Raw genomic sequence first — 23,264 nt, 5'->3', positions numbered from 1 at the left:
GAGGGACGGCGAGGAGGTGGGCGGCAGAGGAGCGGAGCGTGCGGGGTGGGCGGTAGAAAGAGAGAAGGGAGGAGAGGTAGGAAGGGGCAAGGTGATGGAGAGCCTTGAAGCCTAGAGTGAGGAGTTTTTGTTTGGAGCGGAGGTCGATAGGCAACCACTGGAGTTGTTTAAGAAGGGGATTGACATGCCCAGATCGTTTCTGCAGGAAGATGAGCCGGGCAGCGGAGTGAAGAATAGACCGGAGCGGGGCGAGAGAGGAGGAAGGGAGGTCAGAGAGAAGGCTGACACAGTAGTCTAGCCGGGATATAACGAGAGCCCGTAATAGTAAGGTAGCCGTTTGGGTGGAGAGGAAAGGGCGGATCTTGGCGATATTGTAGAGGTGAAACCGGCAGGTCTCGGTAACGGATAGGATGTGTGGGGTGAACGAGAGGGACGAGTCAAGGATGACACCGAGATTGCGGGCCTGCGGGACGGGAAGGATGGTCGTGCCATCCACGGTGATGGAGAAGTCTGGGAGCGGACCGGGCTTGGGAGGGAAGATGAGGAGCTCAGTCTTGCTCATGTTGAGTTTTAGGTGGCGGGCCGACATCCAGGTGGAGACGTCCCGGAGGCGGGAGGAGATGCGAGCCTGAAGGGAGGGGGAGAGGACAGGGGCGGAGATGTAGATCTGCGTGTCATCTGCGTAGAGATGGTAGTCAAAGCCGTGAGAGCGGATGAGTTCACCGAGGGAGTGAGTGTAAATGGAGAACAGAAGAGGGCCAAGAACTGACCCTTGAGGAACTCCAACAGTTAAAGGATGGGAGGGGGAGGAGGCTCCAGCGTAGGAGACCGAGAATGATCGGCCAGAGAGGTAAGAGGAGAACCGGGAGAGGACAGAGTCCGTGAAGCCAAGGTGAGATAAGGTATGGAGGAGGAGGGGATGGTCGACAGTGTCAAAGGCAGCAGAGAGGTCAAGGAGGATCAGAATGGAATAGGAGCCATTGGATTTGGCAAGAAGGAGGTCATGGGTGACCTTAGAGAGAGCAGTCTCGGTAGAGTGGAGGGGACGGAAGCCAGATCGGAGGGGGTCTAGGAGAGAATGGGAGTTAAGGAATTCTAGGCATCGATTGTAGACGACTCGTTCTAAGATTTTGGAAAGGAAGGGTAGTAGGGAGATAGGACGATAACTGGAGGGGGAAGTGGGGTCAAGAGCGGGTTTTTTAGGATGGGGGAGACGTGGGCATGTTTGAAGGCAGAGGGGAAGGAGCCCTTGGAGATTGAGTGGTTAAAAATAGAAGTTAAGGAAGGGAGGAGGGCAGGGGCGATGGTTTTAAGAAGGTGAGAGGGAATGGGGTCCGAGGCGCAGGCGGAGGGGGTGGCACTTGCGAGGAGGGAGGAGATCTCCTCTGAGGATACTGCAGGGAAGGATGGGAAAGTAGGGGAGGGGGTTGTTGGGGGGGAGGGGAGAGGCGGAGGGGTGACTTTGGGGAGCTCAGACCTGATCGTGTTGATTTTCGTGAGGAAATAGGTGGCCAGATCATTAGGGGTGAGAGATGGGGGAGGGGGAGGAACAGGGGGCCTAAGGAGAGAGTTAAAGGTCCGGAACAGTCGGCGGGGGTGACGGGCATGGGTGTCGATGAGGGAGGAGAAGAAGCTTTGCCTGGCGGAGGAGAGGGCAGAGTTAAGGCAGGAAAGGATAAATTTGAAGTGTGTGAGGTCGGCTCGGTGCTTGGACTTTCGCCAGCAGCGCTCAGCAGCTCGAGCATAGGAGCGTAGGAGGCGGACGGAGGAGGTGATCCAGGGCTGTGGGTTAGTGGAGCGAGAGCGGCGGAGGGAAAGGGGGGCGAGAGAGTCGAGATGAGTAGAGAGGGTGGAGTTGAGAGCGGAGACCTGATCGTCGAGAGTGGGAAGAGAGGACAGGGCGGCAAGGTGAGGAGAGATGCTATTGGAAAGACGGATGGGATCGAGAGAGCGGAGGTCTCTGTGGGGCAGTAGCGAAGATTTGCAGGGGGAGGGAGTGTGAGAGATGAGGCAGGTGAGAAGGTTATGGTCAGAGAGAGGGATTTCAGAGTCGGTGAGTGAGGAGATAGTGCAGCGGTAGGAGATGACGAGATCGAGGGTGTGACCGAGTCGGTGAGTGGGCGCGGTATGGTGGAGGAGGAGGTCGGCAGAGTCGAGGAGGGATAGCAGGCGGGCGGCAGAGGAGTCGTCGGGTACATCCGTATGGATGTTGAAGTCTCCAAGGATCAGAGTGGGCAGAGAGAAGGAGAGGAGGAAGGTGAGAAAGGGGTCAAGGTGGTTGAAGAAGTCGGAGGTGGGACCGGGAGGGCGGTAGATGACGGCGACAAGTAACTGGAGGGGGTGGTAGAGGCGAATGATATGGGCTTCGAAGGAGGGGAAGGAGAGGGAGGGGGGAGGAGGGATAGTGCGGAAGCGGCATCGGGGCGAGAGGAGGAAGCCGACGCCTCCTCCCTTACCGGTGAGTCTGGGGGAGTGGGAGAAGGAGAGGCCTCCGCCGGAGAGAGCGGCGGCGGAGACCGTGTCTTCGGGAGAGAGCCACGTTTCCGAAAGGGCGAGAAGGAGGAGAGAGCGGGAGAGGAAAAGGTCATGGATGAAAGGTAGCTTGCCTGTAATAGAGCGGGGGTTCCAGAGGCCACACTTGAAAGTAGCTGTGGGTGCAAGGGGAGGAGGGGGGGAAGGGCGGGGGGAGGGGAGGGTTTGGATGGGAAGGAGGTGGCGGGGCCCTGGACGAGGAGAGGGGGATGAGGGGTGGCGGTGGGACAAGAGGACTGGGATGGGGCATGGGTGGGGAAGAGATAAGGGGGGAGGGGGTGAAGAGGGGGTTTGGTGGGGGGAAGAGTAGGGGGAGGGGGAAGAGGGCATTTGCATAATCATGGCATTTGTCTGAAGAATCGAAGGGGGAAAGAGGAGGAAAAGCAAGATGCAGGGAGAGCCTCTAAACTAACTTCTCTCAGCCTGTAAAGAATTGAGTGGATCCAACAGCAGGGAGTTGATGGTGGGTGTGGAGAATTCCTTGTGAATGTCCTGCATTTGTCCCTCACCTCTTCTCATAGGGCCTTGTTAAACTTCCAGGAGCACTAGAGGTGGAATAAGACCAGAAAATGAATCTCTGTAGTTCAGAAAGACAATTTCCATTCCTTTAATGATTTTCCTCATTGGAAGTGTAGCATGGTCTAGTGGCTAGAGTGTGGGCTTGGGAGTCAGAAGGACCTGGGTTCTAATTCCAACTCTGCCACTTTTCTGCTGTGTCCTTGGACAAATCACTTAATTGTGCTTCAGTGATCTCATCTGTAAAGTGGGGATTACCGTGAGCCCTCTGTGGAACATAGGACTGTGTCTGAATAACTTTTATCTATCCCAGCACTTAATATGGTGCCTGGCACGTAGTAAGGTCTTAAATACCATGGGGGAAAAAAAGGAGGTGGAGGGGCCTAGAAGCCTCAGGATGGGACTGGGAGCTAAGGAGGCCAGGGTTCTCTCTGTGGCTCTGTCATTTGCCTGCTACATGACCTTGGGCAAGTCACTTAAATTCTCTGGACCTCAATTTCCTTATCTCAAAAATGGGAGATAAAATGCCAATTCTCCTTCCCTCTTAAACAGTAAGCCACATAAGAGGCAGAGATTAAGTCCAATGTCTTGCTTCTACCCCATACTTGGCAAATAGTTAATGCTTAATAAATGTCATTATTTTGTTTATTGGTAAGTAACCTGGAAATTTTACTATCAAATCTTGGTTTCAGCAACAAAGTTCTGTCCAAATTTTCATCCTGCCTCTTTAAGTCATTCTTTCCCAGTATTTCTCTGGTTCTTGTTCTATCTCTTATACCCCCAACTGTAGGTGTCTCATAAGGCTGGGTTCTAGTTCTCCTAATTTTTACACTTTATGCTCACCCTCTTGAGGAATTTATCTTCTCCCATGGATTCAGCTACCACCTAAACAGACACCCAATTCTATCTTGCCCTTACCTCTCTTTTCACCTGTAATCTCACATTTTCACTTGTAATTAATCAGTACTCTTTACTAAGTGTTTACTGTGTGCAGAGCGCTGTACTAAGCGCCAGAGATAAACAGTGTGGCCTAGTGGAGAAAGCAAAGGACCTGAGTTCTAATTCTGGCTCTGCCATTTGCTTGTTGTGTGACTTTGCTAGACATAAAGTTCTTAGTGTCTCAGTCACCTCATCTGTAAAATGGGGATTAAATCCAACTCCCTTTAACTCTGTCTCTGAGCTTCCTGTGGGACACGGCCAGTGTCCAACCTGATTAACTTTTATCTATGCCAGAGCTTAGAACAGTGCTGGCACATAGTAAATGCTTAACAAGTACCATAATCATTACTATTATTTTAGTGTGATAGAATTATTGAGAACAATCTCTGCCAACAAGAAGTGTTCAGTCTAGTTGGGGAGACAGTGATAAAAATGAATTATAGATGGTGAAAATGGGAGAGTAGGAGGATATGGAAATAAATGCTATGGGGCTGGGAGGTGTTTAATATCAAGTGTTTAAGGCATAAAGATCCAAGTGCATAGGCAACGCAGAAGGAAGGGTGAGTTGGGGAAATGAGGGCTTAGTCAGGAAAGCCCTCATGGAGGAGATGTGATATTTGAAGGGCTTCGAAGGTGGGGAGAGTAGTGGTCTTTCAGATATGAAAGGGGGGAATTTCAGGCCTGAGGGAGGATGTGGGCAAGGGGTCAGCAGTGCTAGATGAGATGGAGGTACAGAGAATAGGTTGGCATTAGAGGAGCAGAGTGTGCCAGCCAGGCTGTAGTAGAAAATCCCTGAGGCAAGGTAGGAGGGGGTGAACTGATAAAATACTTTAAAGCTAATGATTCTGTTTGGTGTGGAAGTGGATGGACAACCACTGGAGGTTCTTGAGGAGTGGGGAGACATGGACTGAACTTGGGCTCTTCTTGATTTCCTCATCAGCCTCCTCGTTGGTCTTCTTTTTCCCACCCATACTTTCTAACATGTGACTCTGCCCTCATCTCTCCTTTCCTCAAAGCTCCAGTGGTGACCCATTCCCCTCTATATGAAATAGAAACCCTAAACCATCGGCTTTAAGGCCCTCTATCTGCTCACTCTCCTCACCTTTCCATTCTGTTTCGACTACACCTCTGCTCTTACTGTCTGTCACTCCTGAGTCTGCAACATGGCATAGTGGATAGAGCATGGGCCTGGGAGTCAGAAGGTCCTTGGTTCTAATCCCTACTCTACCACTTGTCTGCTGTGTGACCTTGGGTAAGTCTCTTCACTTCTCTGGGACTCAGTTACTTCATCTTGTAAAATAGGGATTGAGATTGTGAGCCCCACCTGGGACAGGGACTGCATCCCATCCGATTTGCTTGTATCCACCCCAGCGTTTAGAATAGTGCCTGGCACACAGTAAGCACTAAGCAAATTCCATCATCATCATCATTATTATTCCCAAGTCTCCTCCCTCTATCCCCTGCTGCTAGAACTCCCTTTCCCCTTCAAATCCACCAGACCTCAGCTCTCTCTGTCTTCAAAGTCCTTCTAAAATCCCCAGTCCTCTAGGAAACTTTTTCTGATCAGTGTTTCTTCTACCCTGTTTACATCCTCCCAACTATCATCTCAGCACTTTTACACCACATCCTCCTACTATGTGTGCCAATTTGTATATTCCACTATTTACACACGCCTGTCTACTTTGTAAATTATGTGTCCACTTCCTTTATTTGATTGCAAACTCCTTGTGGGCTGGAATTTTGTCTCCTACCACTGTTGTACTCTCCCAAGCATTTAGACTGCACTGCGTATAGGCACTCGGGGAGAATTCCAATGATTGAATGATTCTTTATGACTATGTCCTTTATATTTCTCTCTGCATAATCAATCAGCATGAAAACCACAAAGGACATATGGCGAAGGTGATCTGGAAGCTTTTCACAATCTGGCTTTCACCTTTTGCTTATCTGTGACGTCCTGCAAGTGCTTGGAAAAGTGCAAATAAGTCAGCAGACACATTCCCCTCCCATAAGGAGCCTACGGTCTTGAGGGGAGCTTACAGTCCCTCCTGCTTGTGATCCCCAGTTCTCTACTCTTACTTGTGCAACTTGGCCCACATGAGGAAAAAGTTCCAGCACTAAGTCTGGAACGTTGATACTTTGCCAAATCTACATTAAAGTGCGACGGGAAAAGAAATGCAATGAGAGGGTAGCTATCCGAGGTTCACTTAACTGCCCTGGGCTTCTGTTCAACTGTGTGGTTTTCAGATCCTGCGCTTTTCTGCATTCCAACTAGGAGACTGTGGTCCATCTAGTATTTGAGCAACGCGGGCACCCATTTTCCCCAGCCCTGCCCAGCCTCTCCCTACTTAGTGTAAATGGTGTGTCCTCCACCTACTTTTTCTGGAAGGAGCAGTTGTCTTCAGCCTTTAAGAATGTGTCTCCCAAGCCAGATTTACCATTCCAGCTAATGCTTGAAATGGCTAATTCCAACTAATTCTTGCATGGCTTAGAAAAAGAGCCCCACTTTTTGCCTTCTGCTATAGAGATCTGTCTCACTTCTTCTTGAAAATCTCTTCCCAGAACGTATGCTGTGAGGAAGCTTTAAATACACTCCCTGACAATTGAGTGGCAAAGGAGAGGCATATATCAATGAAATCACATTTCCGGGCAGTGCTATAGATTGCTGGAACGTAATTGTGACACAAAAATAAATGCAGCTGGTTCCCTTATTGACTTTGCAGAGTCCTGCAGGATAATTGGAATTCTTATTTATTGGAGCGGAGGACAATTTTCCTTTCACTTGGATATTATGGAAGATGAGTGTTTATCATATTGGTGGTGGAAGGTCATCATTTATACACAGAGCAGATGGAAATTCAGGGCTCTGCGATCATCTCGCATGCTGTGGATTATTTCTGTGGAGGAGACATCCCGTCTCCTCTGTAGCAGGCCTCCTATAGAAAACCTGATCACATTTGTCTGTGTGCAGAAGAGAAAGCGTGGGATAGCAGTGGAAAAGTCGATGCAAAATATGCCATATAATAATAATATGGTATTTAAGAGAGTGGAGAATGACTCTATCCTTAAGGGGAGTGCATCCGTTGATTCTAGCTTGCATTTCTCAAAAAGCAAGGTAAAAGGAATTGACCCAGTGCAGATTGTCTACACACACTCTGTAAAAATATGTTTTCCTTTGGTTTTTCCTTTCTTTCGGATCTCTAGGTGTCCTTGGTCCTGTCTGCTCTTCAGGCGGGGAACAAGGGTACCCAAGCTTGCATCACTGCAGCGAGTGCTGTGTCTGGGATCATTGCCGATCTGGACACCACCATCATGTTCGCCACAGCTGGTACCCTCAATGCCGAGAATAATGAATCCTTCGCGGACCACAGGTCAGTGTGTTTCGACAGGTAAAGGCAGGAAGTTCCCCTGTAATGCGGCGGGGGGAGGGGGGTGTCGCATTCTTGCAAAACCCCTCTTGAGGAAAACCAGTTGTACAGCCTCGTCTTCTGATACCAGGTCATGTCTTACCTAGGTGGACCTGTGTTGTCTGAAGAATGTTGCCGATTTCTGCCACCGTGCTCTTTCCCAAACTCCTTGAACCACCCCCACCTTACACAGAACCGATTGTATTTTATTAATAATAATAATTGTATTTTGTTAAGCACTTACTATGTGTCAAGCACTATACTAAGCATTGGGGTAGTTATAATAAAATCAGGTTATGCATGGGGAACAGCGTGGCCTAGTGGAAAAAGCACAGGCCTGGGAGTAAGAGGACCTGGGTTCTAATGCCAGCTCTGCCAATTCATTCGTTCATCCATTCAATCCTACTTATTCAGCGCTTACTGTGTACAGAGCACTGTTCTAAGTGCTTGGCACTGTACTAAGCCAGTTGCTAGCTGTGTGATCTAGGGCATGTCACTTAACTTCTCTGTGCCTCGGTTTCCTCAACTATAAAATGGAGTTTCAAAGCCTGTTCTCTCTCCGGCACTTTAGATTGTCAGCCCCAGGTGGGACAGAGACTGTGTCTAACCTAATTGTTACCTACCCCAGCACTTAACAATGTTTGACACATAGTAAATGCTTAACAAGTACCGTAAAACGATCAAACAAAACTAACAGTCTCAGTAGGAGGGAGAACTGGTATCGAATCCCCATTTTGCAGATGAGGGAACTGAGGCACAGAGAAGTTGTGACTTGTCCAAGGTCAAACAGCAGACAAGTGATGGAACCAGGATTAGAACCCAGGTCCTCTGACTCCCAGACTCGTACTCTTTCCACTAGGTCACTCTGCTTCTACTTCGACAGATGCGATGAGTGCTGGTGGCAGTTTAAGGGTTGACGGTCTAGTCTGACTTTTTTATATTCCAAGACAGACTCCAGGACAGCTGCCTGAGTGACAAAAGTATAAAAGATCTGCAGTCCCTAGAGTGGTAATTTGAGGGGGGTGGGTAAAAAGATCCAGATAAGAAGAATATTCCAAACCAATCCAATGGCCTGAAATCTCCAGGAAAAACTAATTAGTGAAGAGGAACCTTTTTGAACTGTGCAATTCAGAATCCCAAATAAAGCCCGCTTCAGTGAAGGATGAGGTTTTCCTGCAGATAAACAGGAAGTCATTCCTCTCACTCGCTCCCTCACTAGCCACATGATGGCTGGACGTGGCATTGTGAGAAAAATGAGTTGGCCAGAATGCTTTCGTCCTAACTTATAATGGGAGCTAAATGAAAGACCTAAGTCGTTTTCCAGGCTTGTATCTGATGAGAGTTCAACAACTGCTGAGGAATGTCTGCTTCCGGAAAGCCGTCCAGGTTGGAACCTCAGAATGCGGCTGGAGGCTGTCCCCATTAAGGGAGGTGCCAGGGGGCTAACTCTAATTTAAGATCATAAGGCAGGAGGAGAAGGAAATTAATCTCCATTTCTGAAGCGACATTCCTCCCTTCAAAAGCCCACCCTGTTCTTTTCCAAATTTAAACTCTCCCCGCCTTTTCCCCTCTCTCCAGACGGGTCAGGGGTATGAGTCTACACACTTGCATTGTTCCTCTTGGAGCGATTCGAGACACATCCTGCCGTGGGGCTATGAAAGAAGGGACAGAAAGGAGATGTAATATAAGCAACTTCCTCAGCTGTGGAGCCTAGCTGTTCATAGGCACAATTGGGATCCTATTCTCACTCCCATTTATTTTGTGAGCTCCAGGTGGGACATGGATTGGGTCCAACCCGATCATCTTTTATCTACTCCATTGCTCAGTTCAGGGCTTGGCACATAGTAAGCGCTTAAAAAATACGTTTATTATTACTGTTGATTATGAGACCTAGGTCCTATTCTCAAACCTTCACTGATTTTCCTCCCTGAAAAAGAAACTTTTCTATCCACAGGGCTGACATGGGACCTTATATCAAGGTCTCAGTTTTTGTTGTTGTTTTTTTTAAAATGAGGGAATCCTTTCGGTGAAGCCTAGTTGTAGAGTAGCTTTATGTCTTTGTCTCAGCTTGAAAGTTTGGGCTCCCTGAGATCTCAGACAGCTTTGCTGGAGTGGTATTTAAGCACTTACTATATGCTAAGTCCTGAGGAAGGTACAATGCAAGCAGATGAGACACAGGCCCTGTCCCATATGGCTCTCATAATAAAAGGGGAAGGGAGACTAGGCATTGAATTCCCATTTTACAGATGAGGAAACTAAGGCACCAAGAAGTTGCCCAAGGTCGCACAGCAGGCCAGTGGTAGAGCCGGGATTAGTACCCAGCTTTCTCGAGCCCCGCAGTCTGGTACTCTACCCACTAAACCACACTGCTTCTCATCTCCCCATATATTCTATATAGCATTCAGGGTATAGTTTACCTTTTAACATCTGCTTTCCCTCTCCTTCTGCTCAATCATCTCTTTCAGAGAGAACATTTTGAAGACTGCAAAAGCCTTGGTGGAAGATACAAAGTTGTTAGTGTCTGGAGCTGCTTCAACTCAGGATAAACTGGCTCAAGCTGCCCAGTCATCAGCAGCTACCATCACCCAGCTGGCAGAGGTGGTAAAGTTGGGAGCAGCCAGCTTGGGATCCGATGACCCCGAGACTCAGGTAGGGGGGATACAGGCCTGAGGCTGGAGAGGGCTTATTTCAGTCAACGCAAGGACTTTTCCCATCGGGTTGAACAAAATAACTGAACTAAATGAATGCCAAAATAGCTTTGAAGCTCAGGGTAATGATAACTGCCCGTACTCTAATAACTTATAGCAGACGAAGTGTGCTGATTTAGATGCAGGAAAATGGAGTCTCTGACTTCACCATATCCTTTTCAGCCCCACAATTCCATAATAGAACAACCGTTTCATCTTCTCATGCGAGTTATAATGGGTCAGACTAATGGCCTCTCCAGCCTAGTGTTTTGTCTGCCAACATAATCGATCAGTTGTATTTATTGAGCACTTACTGTGTGCAGAGCACTGTATAAACGTCTCAGTAATACCAAGGGAAGGTGGAACGAAGAGTGTGATGGTTGGCTTCCTGGGCATTCATTTTCACATTCACAAAAATATACCCTCTACCATCCATAATTCTGCCTCAAAAACCCATCACAGACTTCTTGTCCATGAATCTGTCTAATCCCTTCTCAAAGCTATTTATATATTCTGACAGCACAACTTCCTGTGGTAACAAATTCCATATGCTCGCCACCCCGCTGTGTGAAAAAGTTTTGCTTTAGTTCCTTTTGTTTCATTTGAACACACCACCTCAAGAGTCAGTGAACTGCTGACCTACAAAGCAATAACAAAGTACGCCTCGTTCATAACAGTGAAAAACGGGGTAGACACTGGCTTTGGTGGACTTTGGTCTTAGCTACTAAAATCTTTCTTTAGTGATTACTCCTTTCATCTTTCTTGAAGCCATCCAAAAGGGTCTATTGTTCACATCCAAGCGAGTGCATAGTTTCGTTCCTTGAAGGCTTGTTAGGTGACAGCTCTTGTGAAAAAAAAAACCCCAGCAATGGTCTTCACTTTTAAAGAGTCGTAATCTTTTTCGTTTGTTATTGATGTTCTTCTCACAGCCTCTAGTGCGTAGCCCTACAAGGAAATATTCCTCACATTACAGAATATGTTTCTGCCGGTTTTGTTTTCGATAACATCAGAATTCAAACTGGCTGCCCGATGGAATTTAAAGTATTCGAACAATCCCTTTCTGTGGTTGCTTTTTTTACCCCCTTGAAAGAAATAGAGCCTGAAACTTAGGCATGGCAATCCCAGCCGCACAGTGGAGGGAGTAGCCTGTGTGAGACTTTCTTTCAGCTCTGGACCGTGAGGAGTCAGTCCCTTCAGGGTAAGAAGAAGATTCTCTTAGAATTGGTGACAAGAGAACCCTCCGCAGAGTACAAGACCTTAGGTGTCCCTTGCAGAGAAGACAGGGTGTTATTGGAAGCTTCCCAGGGTCCAAAAATTGGGAGGGGGAGAGATTGGGTACTGATCTTTTGTCCTCTGAGTGCTCACTGAGGGTAGTGAGGGAAGATGGCTGAAGACCCCAGTCTTCCCCGAGGGAAGATTCCAGGGGAGGGAGGCAAGGAGTCAATCTGGCCCCTTTACAGTGGTATTACACCAAAATGGGGTAGTACCCACCACCTCAGCGTGCTAACGTGCCAGGAGTCATCCTTTGCATCACCCATCGGGGTGTGCCACCCAGTTGGGCCATTTGAGTTGAGACAGTGGAGTTCTGAAAGATGCTGCTTGCTGATCCCGGTAGATGGATGGGTAACCATGACAGGGAAGTGCATACAAAGTAATGTAGGGAAACACACATACTTCTGGATGGGTGGAGCTCTTTTCAACATTTGATTAGTTAATTGTAGAATGCCAAAAAGGTCACAATGGGTCTAAAGTCTCTTCTCTGGATTGATCCCATATCTTACCTGCCTTCTTTGTGAAGACTTTATCATGACAATCAGTGGTTTTTATTAAGTATTTGCTGGGAGCGAGCCCCTTTATCGGCAGCCCCTGGGAGAGTGTGATAGAGGTGTAAAACATACAATCCCTGCCCTCCTGGTGAGTTTCTTCCTATCTGGTTCTTGTTTTCTCAGGTGGTGCTGATCAATGCTATTAAGGATGTTGCCAAGGCCCTTTCCGATCTTATCGGTGCCACCAAGGGTGCCGCCAGTAAGCCCGCTGATGATCCGTCCATGTACCACCTCAAAGGCGCAGCCAAGGTAGAGTGAGGATTCATTTGTTTCCTGCCTTGAATTGTGGTAGTCCGTTCATTTGGACATTGAAGCAAGGAATACCTTTTTTTCCAGCGTGTGTTATCTGCTCTCTGCTGCTGATCAACATATCTTCCTTCCTTCTTTTTTCCTCACCTGCCTCTTAGCCTGCCCTCGGCTAGAGACCTTCGTTTAATAATAATGATAATGGTGCTATATGTTAAGCGCTTATTCGGTGCCAGGAATTGTATTAAGTGCTGGGGTACATACAGAATAATCAGGATGGACACAGTCCCTGTCACACTTGGGGCACATAGTTTAAGGGAGAGGGAGAGAAGGTATTGAGCCCCCATTTTACAGATGAGGAAACTGAGGTGCAGAGAAGTTAAGTGACTTGCCCAAGGTCACACAGCAAGCATGTGGCATAGTTGGGATTAATAATTGTGGTGCTTGTTTAGTGCTTATAGATGTTTGTTAAGCCTGCCAGCCACTGTTTTAAACACTGGAGTAGATGCAAAAATCGGGTAGGACACACTCCCTGTCCCACATAGGGCTCACAGTCTTAATCCCCATTTTACAGATGAGGAAACTGAGGCACAGAGAAGTTAAGTGGCTTGCCTAAGGTCACACAAGTGACCTTGCAGACAAGTGGCAGACCCGGGATTAGAACCCAGGTCCTTCTCCCAGGCCTGTGCTTTTTCCACTAGACCATGCTGCTGCTTCTGACTCCCAAATCTATTTTCTCTTTCCATCTTTCTCACTGGATAAATTTTGGTCGATAGAAAACAGTTGATGGAAAAAGAGAGTCATTTTTTCTGCATTTCCAAATCCTTATCAAACCCTGGGGCCTGACCCTAACACCAATTTTCTGTGCAACATCTGTTGTTCACGTGAAGATATGTGCTCTTTCTCACAGGCAACTCTCACCTTCTATAAGGAGAACAGAGTGCTAAAATACTTACTCTTTGCCATATGCTTGTAGGTTTAGAGTCCTTGGGAATGTATCTTGTTTAATGATAGGTGAGTTACCAAAGGTTCAGGTTTTAAGCTTGGTAGCCATCAGATGAAATTTTATCTCAACATTTATGGTTAATTAGATTAGAAATCTCAGAAGGATGTGGTGGGTTTTTTTTAGAATAATCGGGATCCAGCAATTACTGATTCTGCCTAGACTGGAAAATCCATGACTGATTAATGTAGTTGAACATCCACTGTGGGCCTGGGAAGACTGTATGGAGATAAGTTCTGTAATTGCCCTAGTCAATTTAGAATCTAAATGCACAATGACACAGGCCCACGAAGAACAGCAAGAGTTAAGTATAATGTGACAAAGGTCTGGACCCCCCACTAAGTAAAAAGTAACAATCAAGCCCAGAGACAACATGAAGCATTAAAAGAGTGCGAAGAAAAAATTAATTCAGTTTGTTTTCACATTGCAGTTTTAGGGAATTGGTGGGGTTTTTTCCCCCTCCATCTGTGGGAGTTCTGTTTAGGGTCTGAAAGATTTACACTTGTCTGTCATCAGAGGGTTAACATTTTCCCAACTCTGGTGGCTCATTTGATTGTTACTACTAACTATCAAGATTGCACATTATGTCCATTTGAAAGAGGAGCCAAAGGCAATATTTAAAGAGCTGGTGCCTGTCCAGATCATTTTTTTCCCCCAATGTTGGTAGGGGAGCCAGTTTAAATATGATTAGAATGTAACCTTCCCCAGAGACCATCCATCCCTGCATCCTGACTTTATTTGTCTTAATTGCCTCTAATTTTTTTTTTTTACTCTGCTGTTGGGAGTGGGCTGGTTCACTGATGCAAATGCTCTGGAATTTTGAAAGACTCCATTCTACTAATCTAGATTCAGTTGATGCCAGGGCCAAGGAACTCATTCTCACAGATCCCTTGAATTGCAAGAAAAGTCCTTCTTATCTTCAGGATTAGACATCCGATGTTGCTACTCCATTCTCTCCCTCCTACTTAGACTCTGAGACCCATATAGGACAGGGATGTGACTGACTTGATTATATTGTGTTTATCCCAGCGCTTAGTACAGTACTTAGCACATAGTAACGGCTTAACTGCCATAATGATTTTATTCCTCTCATTCATTCAATAGTATTTATTGAGTGCTTACTATGTGCAGAGCATTGTACTAAGCGCTTGGAATGTACAAATCGGTAACAGATAGAGACAGTCCCTGCCCTTTGATGGGCTTGCAGTCTAATCAGGGGAGACAGACAAAAACAATAGCAATAAATAGAATCAAAGGGATGAACATCTCATTAAAACAAGAGCAATAAATAGAATCAAGGTGATGTACATCTCATTAACAAAATAAATAGGGTAATGAAGATATATACAGTTGAGCGGACCAGCACAGTGCTGAGGGGAGGGGAAGGGAGAGGGGGAGGAGCAGAGGGAAAGGGGGGAAAAGAGGGCTTAGCTAAGGGGAGGTGAAGGGGGGGGTAGAGGGGGAGCAGAGGGAGAAGGGGAAGCTTAATCTGGGAAGGCCTTTTGGAGGAGGTGAGCTCTAAGTAGGGTTTTTGAAGAGGGGAAGAGAATTAGTTTAGCGGAGGTGAGGAGGGCGGGCGTTCCAGGACCGCGGGAGGATGTGGCCTAGGGGTCGACGGCGGGATAGGCGAGAACGGGAGACGGTGAGGAGGAGGACCCTCAGCCCAGTTAGTATTATCAAGCCAACTAAATTGACAGCATCAATGAGATTTGTTTTAACCCAGTCAAAAACTTATGAATCTCAACCATGGGGAGCTAGCCATGGCCCACGCCAATTGTATCCAGCATTTCTTTGGATCACCCCCTAGAATATATCCAGTTTATATTAGGAAGGTCATAGTCCAGACGTGCTTTGATTAGGGGAGTCGGGTCTCGAATATGGGAGATCGGGCGAGGGGGCGTAAGGGGCGCTTTTGAAGAATCCCGCATTGAGGAAAACCTCAGTTCTAGGATGTGCGCCTTAAGCTTTGCTGTTCAAATGCCCACAGCTGTTTCTCAGTGGGTCTACCCAGACATTTAGCCCCAGTCGGAAGAACATTCTCCGATTCCCTAACAACGTTGCCTGCCAAATGCCTAGTGAAAAGATTCCTGATAAGAGAAATGAGTATATTAACATTGTCTTTGAGTTGGTAACTAATTATATGGGCAAAAACTGCCTTTGCCCTTATGAGGATTAATACTGGTTGCATTTCTGAGTCTTATTTTGAGGCCTCTTGTTGGCTCTGTGACCTTGGGCAAGTCACTTCATTTCTCTCTACCTCAGTTACCTCATCTGTAAAATGGGGATTAAGATTGTGAGCCCCATGAGGGAAATGGACCGTGTCCAACCTGCAGCGTGGCTCAGTGGAAAGAGCACGGGCTTGGGAGTCAGAGGTCATGGGTTCGAATCCCGGATCTGCCACTTGTCAGCTGTGTGACTGTGGGCAAGTCACTTAACTTCTCTGTGCCTCAGTTACCTCATATGTAAAATGGGGATTAAGGCTGTGAGCCTCACGTGGGACAACCTGATTACCCTGTATCTACCCCAGCACTTAGAACAGTGCTCTGCACATAGTAAGCACTTAAATAACAACATTATTATTAGTTAGTCTCTTCCCCAGTGCTTAGTAGTGTGCCTGGCATGTAATAAGTACTTAGCAAATACCATAAAAAAAATTGGGAATGATTGTGTTTGCTTAATATTATCTCCTAGTAATAATAAGAGTAAGATCTTGAATTGGTGGAGTCCTTTGATTTTTTTTCCCAAGGGCTTTCACAGTGATGGTTTTACCATAGGGCAGGGAGACATCTCCATTCATTCATTCAATAGTATTTATTGAGCGCTTACTATGTGCAGAGCACTGTACTAAGTGCTTGGAATGTACAAATTGGCAACAGATAGAGACAGTCCCTGCCCTTTGACGGGCTTACAGTCTTATCTGGTCTCCACCTACACAATATCTGTATCCTCAATACCTCTGCTTCTCTCCTTCCAGGTGATGGTGACAAACGTCACATCCCTTCTGAAGACGGTGAAAGCCGTGGAAGATGAAGCCACTAGAGGCACGAGGGCTCTCGAAGCCACCATTGAGTATATAAAGCAGGAGCTCACGGTAAAGTAATAAGGAATCACTCCCTACAGGTTGCGTTGTTGAAGCCAAATTGCCTTCTGTTAGGAGTCCACAGTCATGTCTTATATTAGGTGTGGAGTAATTGATTCTCGCTGCCCCTCAGGCCCTAAACTCACTTCCAGTGATTTCTCTTTGGCATAGGTTGCTTTAGCAGCTCCCCTTGTGCTGTGCATATTGACGCCAAGCATCCTGCTCTTTGTTTTCTTACAGTCACATATCGCGCTGCAGTATTTATTAAGCACTTAAAGCAGTGCCAAGCACTGTGCTGAGTTCTGGGGTACCAGAAAATCGGATCGGTTGGACAGAGTTCTGGTCAGTCAACCGACGATATTTATTGAGTGCTTAGTGTGCGAAGACCACTGTGCTGAGTGCTTGGAAAAGTAGACTGGGAGATGTGATCTGTGCCCACAGGGAGTTTACAGTCTACTGGGGGAGGCAGAACATTAAAATGTACTGGGGATAGGGGTAATGGTAGACTATAAGGATATTAATGTAAGTATCGTGGGGCTGGGGTGACTATCGAAGTGTTTAAGGGCTACACAGCCAAGTTCATGGTCAATTCAAGCACTTAGTACAGTGCTTTGCACAGAGGAAGCACTTAATAAATATCATTGAATGAATGACCGAGTGATGCAGAGGGGAGTGCAAATAGGGGAAATAAAGGGCTTACAACCTAAGAAGTAGGGAGAGCAGGTATTTCATTATTCCCATTTCAGATGAGGAATGCCCATGCCCAGCCCCTGCTCTTTCCACTAGGCCATGCTACCTCCCCATCTTGTTTATTCCAAAAAGGAATGTTCCTGGACATAAGCCAAGTTCCAACCTAAAGCTTTTTGAAGGGAAATTTAAATAAAACTGTTGTTTTGGTTCCCACCAATTTACAGATTTTAGCTCCTCGTTTTCGAGGTCACCGGCAGACATTTGGACCCACGGATAATTCCAGTGGAATTTGAATTTTAAAATATGATCTTCAGCTGTGATGAATTGATGCCATTAGTCAGACCTTTAATTGTTCAGGTTCCATTAATTGACCAAGATTTGTTCCTTAAAGAAGAAAGTAAATCATTTCAGAACCCCCTCAAGGGTAGAAATCAGGTCTATTAATTCCATCGTTCACTCCCGATTGCTTGTTACAGTGCTCGGCATTGAGCGAGTGTTCAGTAAATGCTATCGATTGACTGATTGATGGGTACACTAAATAGTTCCTGGCCAACCTAGGGTTTAGTCCCTGCAGTTTAGAAACCTCTTTGATGTGGAGGTTTTCTGCCTGGCTCAGAGAACTCTGTTGGCATTGATTATTTCAGACAATCAATGATATTAATTTGACTGATTATTTGCCTCAGTATACTCAGAGACCCTGAACCACTGGGCTTTCATTCTCGGCAAAACCCACATTAAGGGTAACTCCTGTTAAGAGTACGGCTAGTCTCAACTGACACCACATTCATGCTTACAACCATTTGTTCAGATCATGCGTCTCATTCTATCCAGACAGACGTGTCTTGTTGGAAGAACGTTCCCTGAGCCCCCGAAGAATTCTATCCCAGATACTCACTCATTCATTAATTAATTCATTCATTCAATAGTATTTATTGAGTGCTTACTGTATGCAACGCACTGTACTAAGCGCTTGGGAGAGTACAACCTAACAATAAACAGACATATTCCCTGCCCACAACATGTATACAGTCTAGAGGGAGAGACAGGCATTAATGTAAATCAATAAATTTTAGATATAATTTGCAGATACATAATGAAATCACACATTAATAATGTTGGTATTTGTTAAGCGCTTACTATGTGCAGAGCACTGTTCAAAGCGCTGGGGTAGATACAGGGTAATCAGGTTGTCCCATGTGAGGCTCACAGTTAATCCCCATTTTACAGGTGAGGTAGCTGAGGCACAGAGAAGTTAAGCGACTTGCCCACAGTCACACAGCTGACAAGTGGCAGAGCCGGGATTCAAACCATAGGAACGCATTCTGCATTTATATCCTGGGGCAGATGTTTGGTGGATTTTTTTTTTAAAGATGTGCACTTCTCGATGCCTCAGTTACCTCATCTGTAAAATGGGGATGAAAATTGTGAGCCTCACGTGGGACAACCTGATTACCCTGTATCTACCCCAGAGCTTAGAACAGTGCTCTGCACATAGTAAGCGCTTAACAAATACCAACATTATCATCATTATTATTATTATTTTTATTATTAAATGAATTTGGCCCAAGCAGCGTGGCTCAGTGCAGAGAACCCGGGCTTGGGAGTCAGAGGTCATGGGTTCGACTCCCGGCTCTGCCACTTGTCAGCTGTGTGACTGTGGGCAAGTCACTTCACTTCTCTGCGCCTCAGCTACGTCACTTGTAAAATGGGGATTAACTGTGAGCCTCACGTGGGACATCCTGATTACCCTGTATCTACCCCAGCGCTTAGAACAGTGCTCTGCACATAGTAAGCACTTAACAAATACCAACATTATTATTGACCTCTGATCCTGAGGTGGGACCAGTGCATCATGTCTGACCCAACAACCCCGAGTCTTTGGGAAGGTCGCCCCCTTGTGTTTGGAGAGGGAAATGCCCCACGCTGTTCACAACTAAAAAGAAATGTCTATGCAGGTGTGGGGTCAATCATATTTATTGAAGCAGTCCAAGTTGGGCCCTGGTGTTTGTTTAGAGGGACTGACTTTGTTGTGTTACCCTCCGATCGCTAATATTTCAGAGCAGCAGAGTGAGCCGCATGGCCTAGTGGCAAGAGCCCGGGCTTGGGAGTCAGAGGACGTGGGTTCTAATCCCCGCTCCGCCACTCGTCTGCTGTGTGACCCTGGGCGAGTCACTTAACTTCTCTGCGCCTCAGTTACGTCATCTGTAAAATGGGGTTTAAGACTGCGAGTCCCACCTGGGGCAGCCTGATTACCTCGTATCCACCCTGGCTCTTAGAACAGTGCTTGGCACGTAATAAGCGCTTATCAAATACCATGATTATTCGTAGTATTGTAATAAAGGTGACAAATCAAAAATGTCTACTTTGGGTAGTACAAACCACCATGTCCCCAACAGACCCTACTGGACCGATCAGCATGGCTTTTGAAGTACCTTATAATTTAATGTATTACCATATCCCCGAAGATGTGCTGCATGTTATTAAATAATTCACAGTGTCACCATAGCTCGCTTGACATGAGCTCCCCTGCACAATTACGCAGTCGCAATTGTAAGAAAAGCTAAGAATAGAGCACACTACCATGTCTCATTTTCCCCTATCCCCACGCCCCTTTAAAGAGAAATGCACAGGGCCATCCAGGTCAGCCCTGCCCCAAGCGATGCTGGGGACCTGCCCCAGACGACCGTGTTTGTCAGGGTTTCCGGGAAGCCGGCGGGCCCTGGGTCAGGAATTGAGGAGTCCCACAGTTACCTTGACCAGATAGATTAAATTGCAAATATTGGGTGTCAGTTTCTGCAGAGGAATGGGTTAAGGCATTACGCAGGCTTCTCACAGCTTATTGTTCCTGTGTGCTCTGTGGAGGTGTTAGAGGCTGATCAGGGTTGGAATCTTGACAAGCAAGAGTGATATTACTGTACCCAAATTAAATTTCTAATTTTCTGCTTTTTGACGGTTGCTCTTCCAATTGCCGTATCTGCGTCCAGGTACAGAGGAGTGGCCCGGCTAAAGGAGGGAACGAGGTTTTGCTTCGCTTTTACCTTCCAGGTGTTTCAGTCGAAGGAGGTACCAGAAAAGACATCATCACCTGAAGAATCGATAAGGATGACGAAAGGCATCACCATGGCAACGGCCAAAGCCGTTGCAGCTGGAAACTCATGCAGACAGGAGGATGTGATTGCTACAGCAAATCTGAGCCGCAAAGCAGTGTCTGACATGCTAACAGCTTGTAAGGTAAAGATTCACTTCTCTCCTCTGCTTGGTGTTGCTTGTAATGAATGTTTGGGAATCTCCTGGGCTTAGAATTTGGGGGGTTTGTGAGTTTTTCTGGGAGAGGGGAGCCAGGGTTGTAATACTTTGTACAAGTGTTTAAAGCTTATATTTAAGGTGTATCCCCCAGAAATGATAGTCGCTGGGGCACACATGGAATTCCATTGCGATACTTTGTGGGGCTTCCGTGTGTCAGATGGGATGGGGAGCATCCTGCTGACTTAATCCTACTTCTTTTTACTTCGACTCTACCTGAATAGTGGAGCAGACCTCCTATTGAGACCACAGCCAAGACCGATGCGTGAGTAGTAAATAGGATTTTGTGGGATTTGGTGCCAAGTCCTCTGACTAGAAAGTTATTTCCTAGCCATCCCTCAGCATATTCCCTCTTTATTTCCACTTAGTTAAATAGCTGCATTCCTGGTTGGTTATTTTTCAGAGAAGTTGGGTTTGTTTTATAAAGAAGTAGGCTGATGGGAGAAAGCAGAATTTTGGGGGGAATTGCATGTTGTGGTAAAATCTGCCATCCATGAGCTAAGTGCCATGTTTTATTTCCTAAAATAAATCTCATTTGCCTTCTTCCCAAGGTCGGGAGAGAAATTCCAAGTCCAATGGCTCATACCCCCAAGCAGCGAGGAGAATTAGGGAAAAAGAATTAGCCAATGGGATATGGAAAATGAGCTCAGAAGGGGTTGGAGGGCTGTTTTTTCTCCAAGTGGATTTTTTTTGTTGGCAGGGGAAAATGAGTTTCATGGTCATTTGGAGTAATAGATCTCAGCCCTCTCTAAAAACCCAGAGCTCACTTCCTCGTTGAGGATTCTGAAGTGAGAAGCTGAAATACTAGAGTGATCAAAGCTTATAGCACTGTGACAGCTGCATGGAGAGAGATGTAAAGACACAAAGGGGTCTGAGAGCCTATTTTTAGCCTTGTTGTAATAAGTCTATTAGCCTTTTTTAAAAATACATCCGCATATTTTTAATTTGTCAAATTCTTGTCCCCATAATATCCACTATGGAAAGGCTAATCCATCAGGAGCCTCAGCATGATGAAATATGGTTTTAGAGCATTGATTTTTTTTTAATATTCTCTGAATGAAAGCCGAGAGAAGTCATTTTGACCGTTGGCTGTAAGGAGGACTTAGCCAAGCACAGCAGTTCCTTAACCCTCCTCTTGTACGTTTAAAGTTCATTAATGTGTCTTCCATCCAAGCCCATAAGAGAAGGTAAAGTGAGATTCGTAAATAATAATAGCACCGAATATTTTTGAATATTCAAATATCTCTGTGAGAGAGGAAGAGACTAATATTATCTTCATTTTATACGTGAGGAAACTAAGGCTCTGAGAGGTTAAGTGACTTGTCCAAGGTCACCCAACAGGCCAGTAGCAGAGTCGGGACTAGACCTGGGGTGCCATGCACCACCACCACAAACGAGACACTGACATAGCCAATCAGCCCGCTTGGCCGCTGACCACATTTAAAGTAGAAGTGGTTTATTAATAATAACAATAATAATAATAATAACTGTGGTATTTAAGCGCTTACTATGTGCACTCTATTAAGCACTGGGGTGGATACAAACAAATAGGGTTGGACAGAGTCCCTGTCCCACCTGGGGCTCACCATCTCAATCCACATTTTACATGCGAGGTAACTGAGGCACAGAGAAGTGAAGGAACCTGTCCAAGGTCACACAGCAGGCAAGTGGTGGAGCTGGGATTAGAACCCATGACCTTCTGACTTGCAGGCCCATGCTCTGTCCACTACGCCATCACGAGGGACAACCTGATTACCCCGTATCTACCCCAGCGCTTAGAACAGTGGTCTGCACATAGTAAGCACTTAACAAATACCAACATTAACATTTAGCTCAAAAGATTAGGTCAGTAGACAGCTGCCTTCTTTTGACCTTGGTGGTTTGGGTGGTCAGATTCTTCCCTTGGGACATGTCAGAGACAGAGAAACCATTCCTCTGGCCATCTGCACTTCTCTCTTTCCCATATTTTCCAACTACCCTCCATCTTCAAAAATGCCAAACATGTTAAATCTAAATATGCGAAGAATCCTTTGTTCACTGATTTGTCCACAACTATAAGAAAGAGGTGAATTGAATTTTGTCTTTTCTGATTTTCCATTTTCCAGCTCTTAGCTATTTTCCTCTCTTGATCATTTTTCTTCAAGAGAAAAATCCCTTCAGTAAACTATAGAATTACTCTTTGGTGTTACAGAAATGAACTTGATCAAATGTCTGAAGCTTCTGTGTGTTTCGCATTTCCATAGAGGGACTTCTGAAATCTTTTAATCGTAATTATTAGATCTTCATTATGAGGCCATCAGTAAACAGATCTTCCATTGAGACCTAAATCATGAGTCTCAGCTGAATGGGGATTGAAGATGTTGTTGGGTGTTGACCTTGGAACTGTGTTTCGGGGTAAATGCAAAAAATTACATGTGTGCAGAGGCCTGGTGACCCATGTCTGCTTTGGAGAGAGCATTCTTAGGACGGAGAAAGCAAAGAAAGGATCGAGGAGTGTTAATTATGCTATTTGTTAAATGCTTACTATAATAATAATTGTGGTATTGGTTAAGCACATATTACGTTCCAGTCAGTCAGTCGTATTTATTGAGCGCTTATTGTGTGCAAAGCCCTGTACTAAGTACTTGGGAGAGACAATAAAACAATGTAACAGACACATTCTCTTCCCACAACAGGCTCACTGTCTAGACGCTGGGTTAGATACGCCATCAGGACTGTCCCCCATGGGACTTACAGTCTAAAGGGGAGGATGAGCAGGTAGGGGAGTATGAGCAGGTACTGAAACTCCATTGTACCTATGAAGAAACTGAGTCAGTCAGCCCTGTTTATTGAGCGCTTATTGTGTGCAAAGCCCTGTAGTAAGTACTTGGGAGAGACAATAAAACAATGTAACAGACACATTCTCTTCCCACAACAGGCTCACTGTCTAGACACTGGGTTAGATACGCCATCAGGACTGTCCCCCATGGGACTTACAGTCTAAAGGGGAGGATGAGCAGGTAGGGGAGGATGAGCAGGTACTCATCCTGGTCACAG

The 23,264-nt window shown here is 46.1% G+C and overlaps 1 protein-coding gene across 3 annotated transcripts in view; it reads left to right on the top strand.

The window, feature by feature from the left end:
- Positions 1-23,264, top strand: part of TLN2 (talin 2) — a 488,673-nt gene that overhangs the window by 419,039 nt on the left and 46,370 nt on the right. For all 3 annotated transcript variants that reach the window (XM_029064739.2, XM_029064741.2, XM_029064740.2), the window contains 5 exons: positions 7,192-7,358; positions 9,860-10,043; positions 12,031-12,156; positions 16,131-16,247; positions 19,971-20,156. In XM_029064739.2, coding sequence (XP_028920572.1) covers positions 7,192-7,358; positions 9,860-10,043; positions 12,031-12,156; positions 16,131-16,247; positions 19,971-20,156 — 780 coding nt within the window. The remainder of the gene's footprint in view (positions 1-7,191; positions 7,359-9,859; positions 10,044-12,030; positions 12,157-16,130; positions 16,248-19,970; positions 20,157-23,264) is intronic.

This window comes from Ornithorhynchus anatinus, chromosome 5 (assembly GCF_004115215.2).
Source record: "Ornithorhynchus anatinus isolate Pmale09 chromosome 5, mOrnAna1.pri.v4, whole genome shotgun sequence".
In the NCBI taxonomy this organism is placed as follows: Eukaryota; Metazoa; Chordata; class Mammalia; order Monotremata; family Ornithorhynchidae; genus Ornithorhynchus; species Ornithorhynchus anatinus.
The sequence above is the reverse complement of the archived record's forward strand: the minus strand, read 5'-3'. Positions and strand labels throughout refer to the sequence as shown.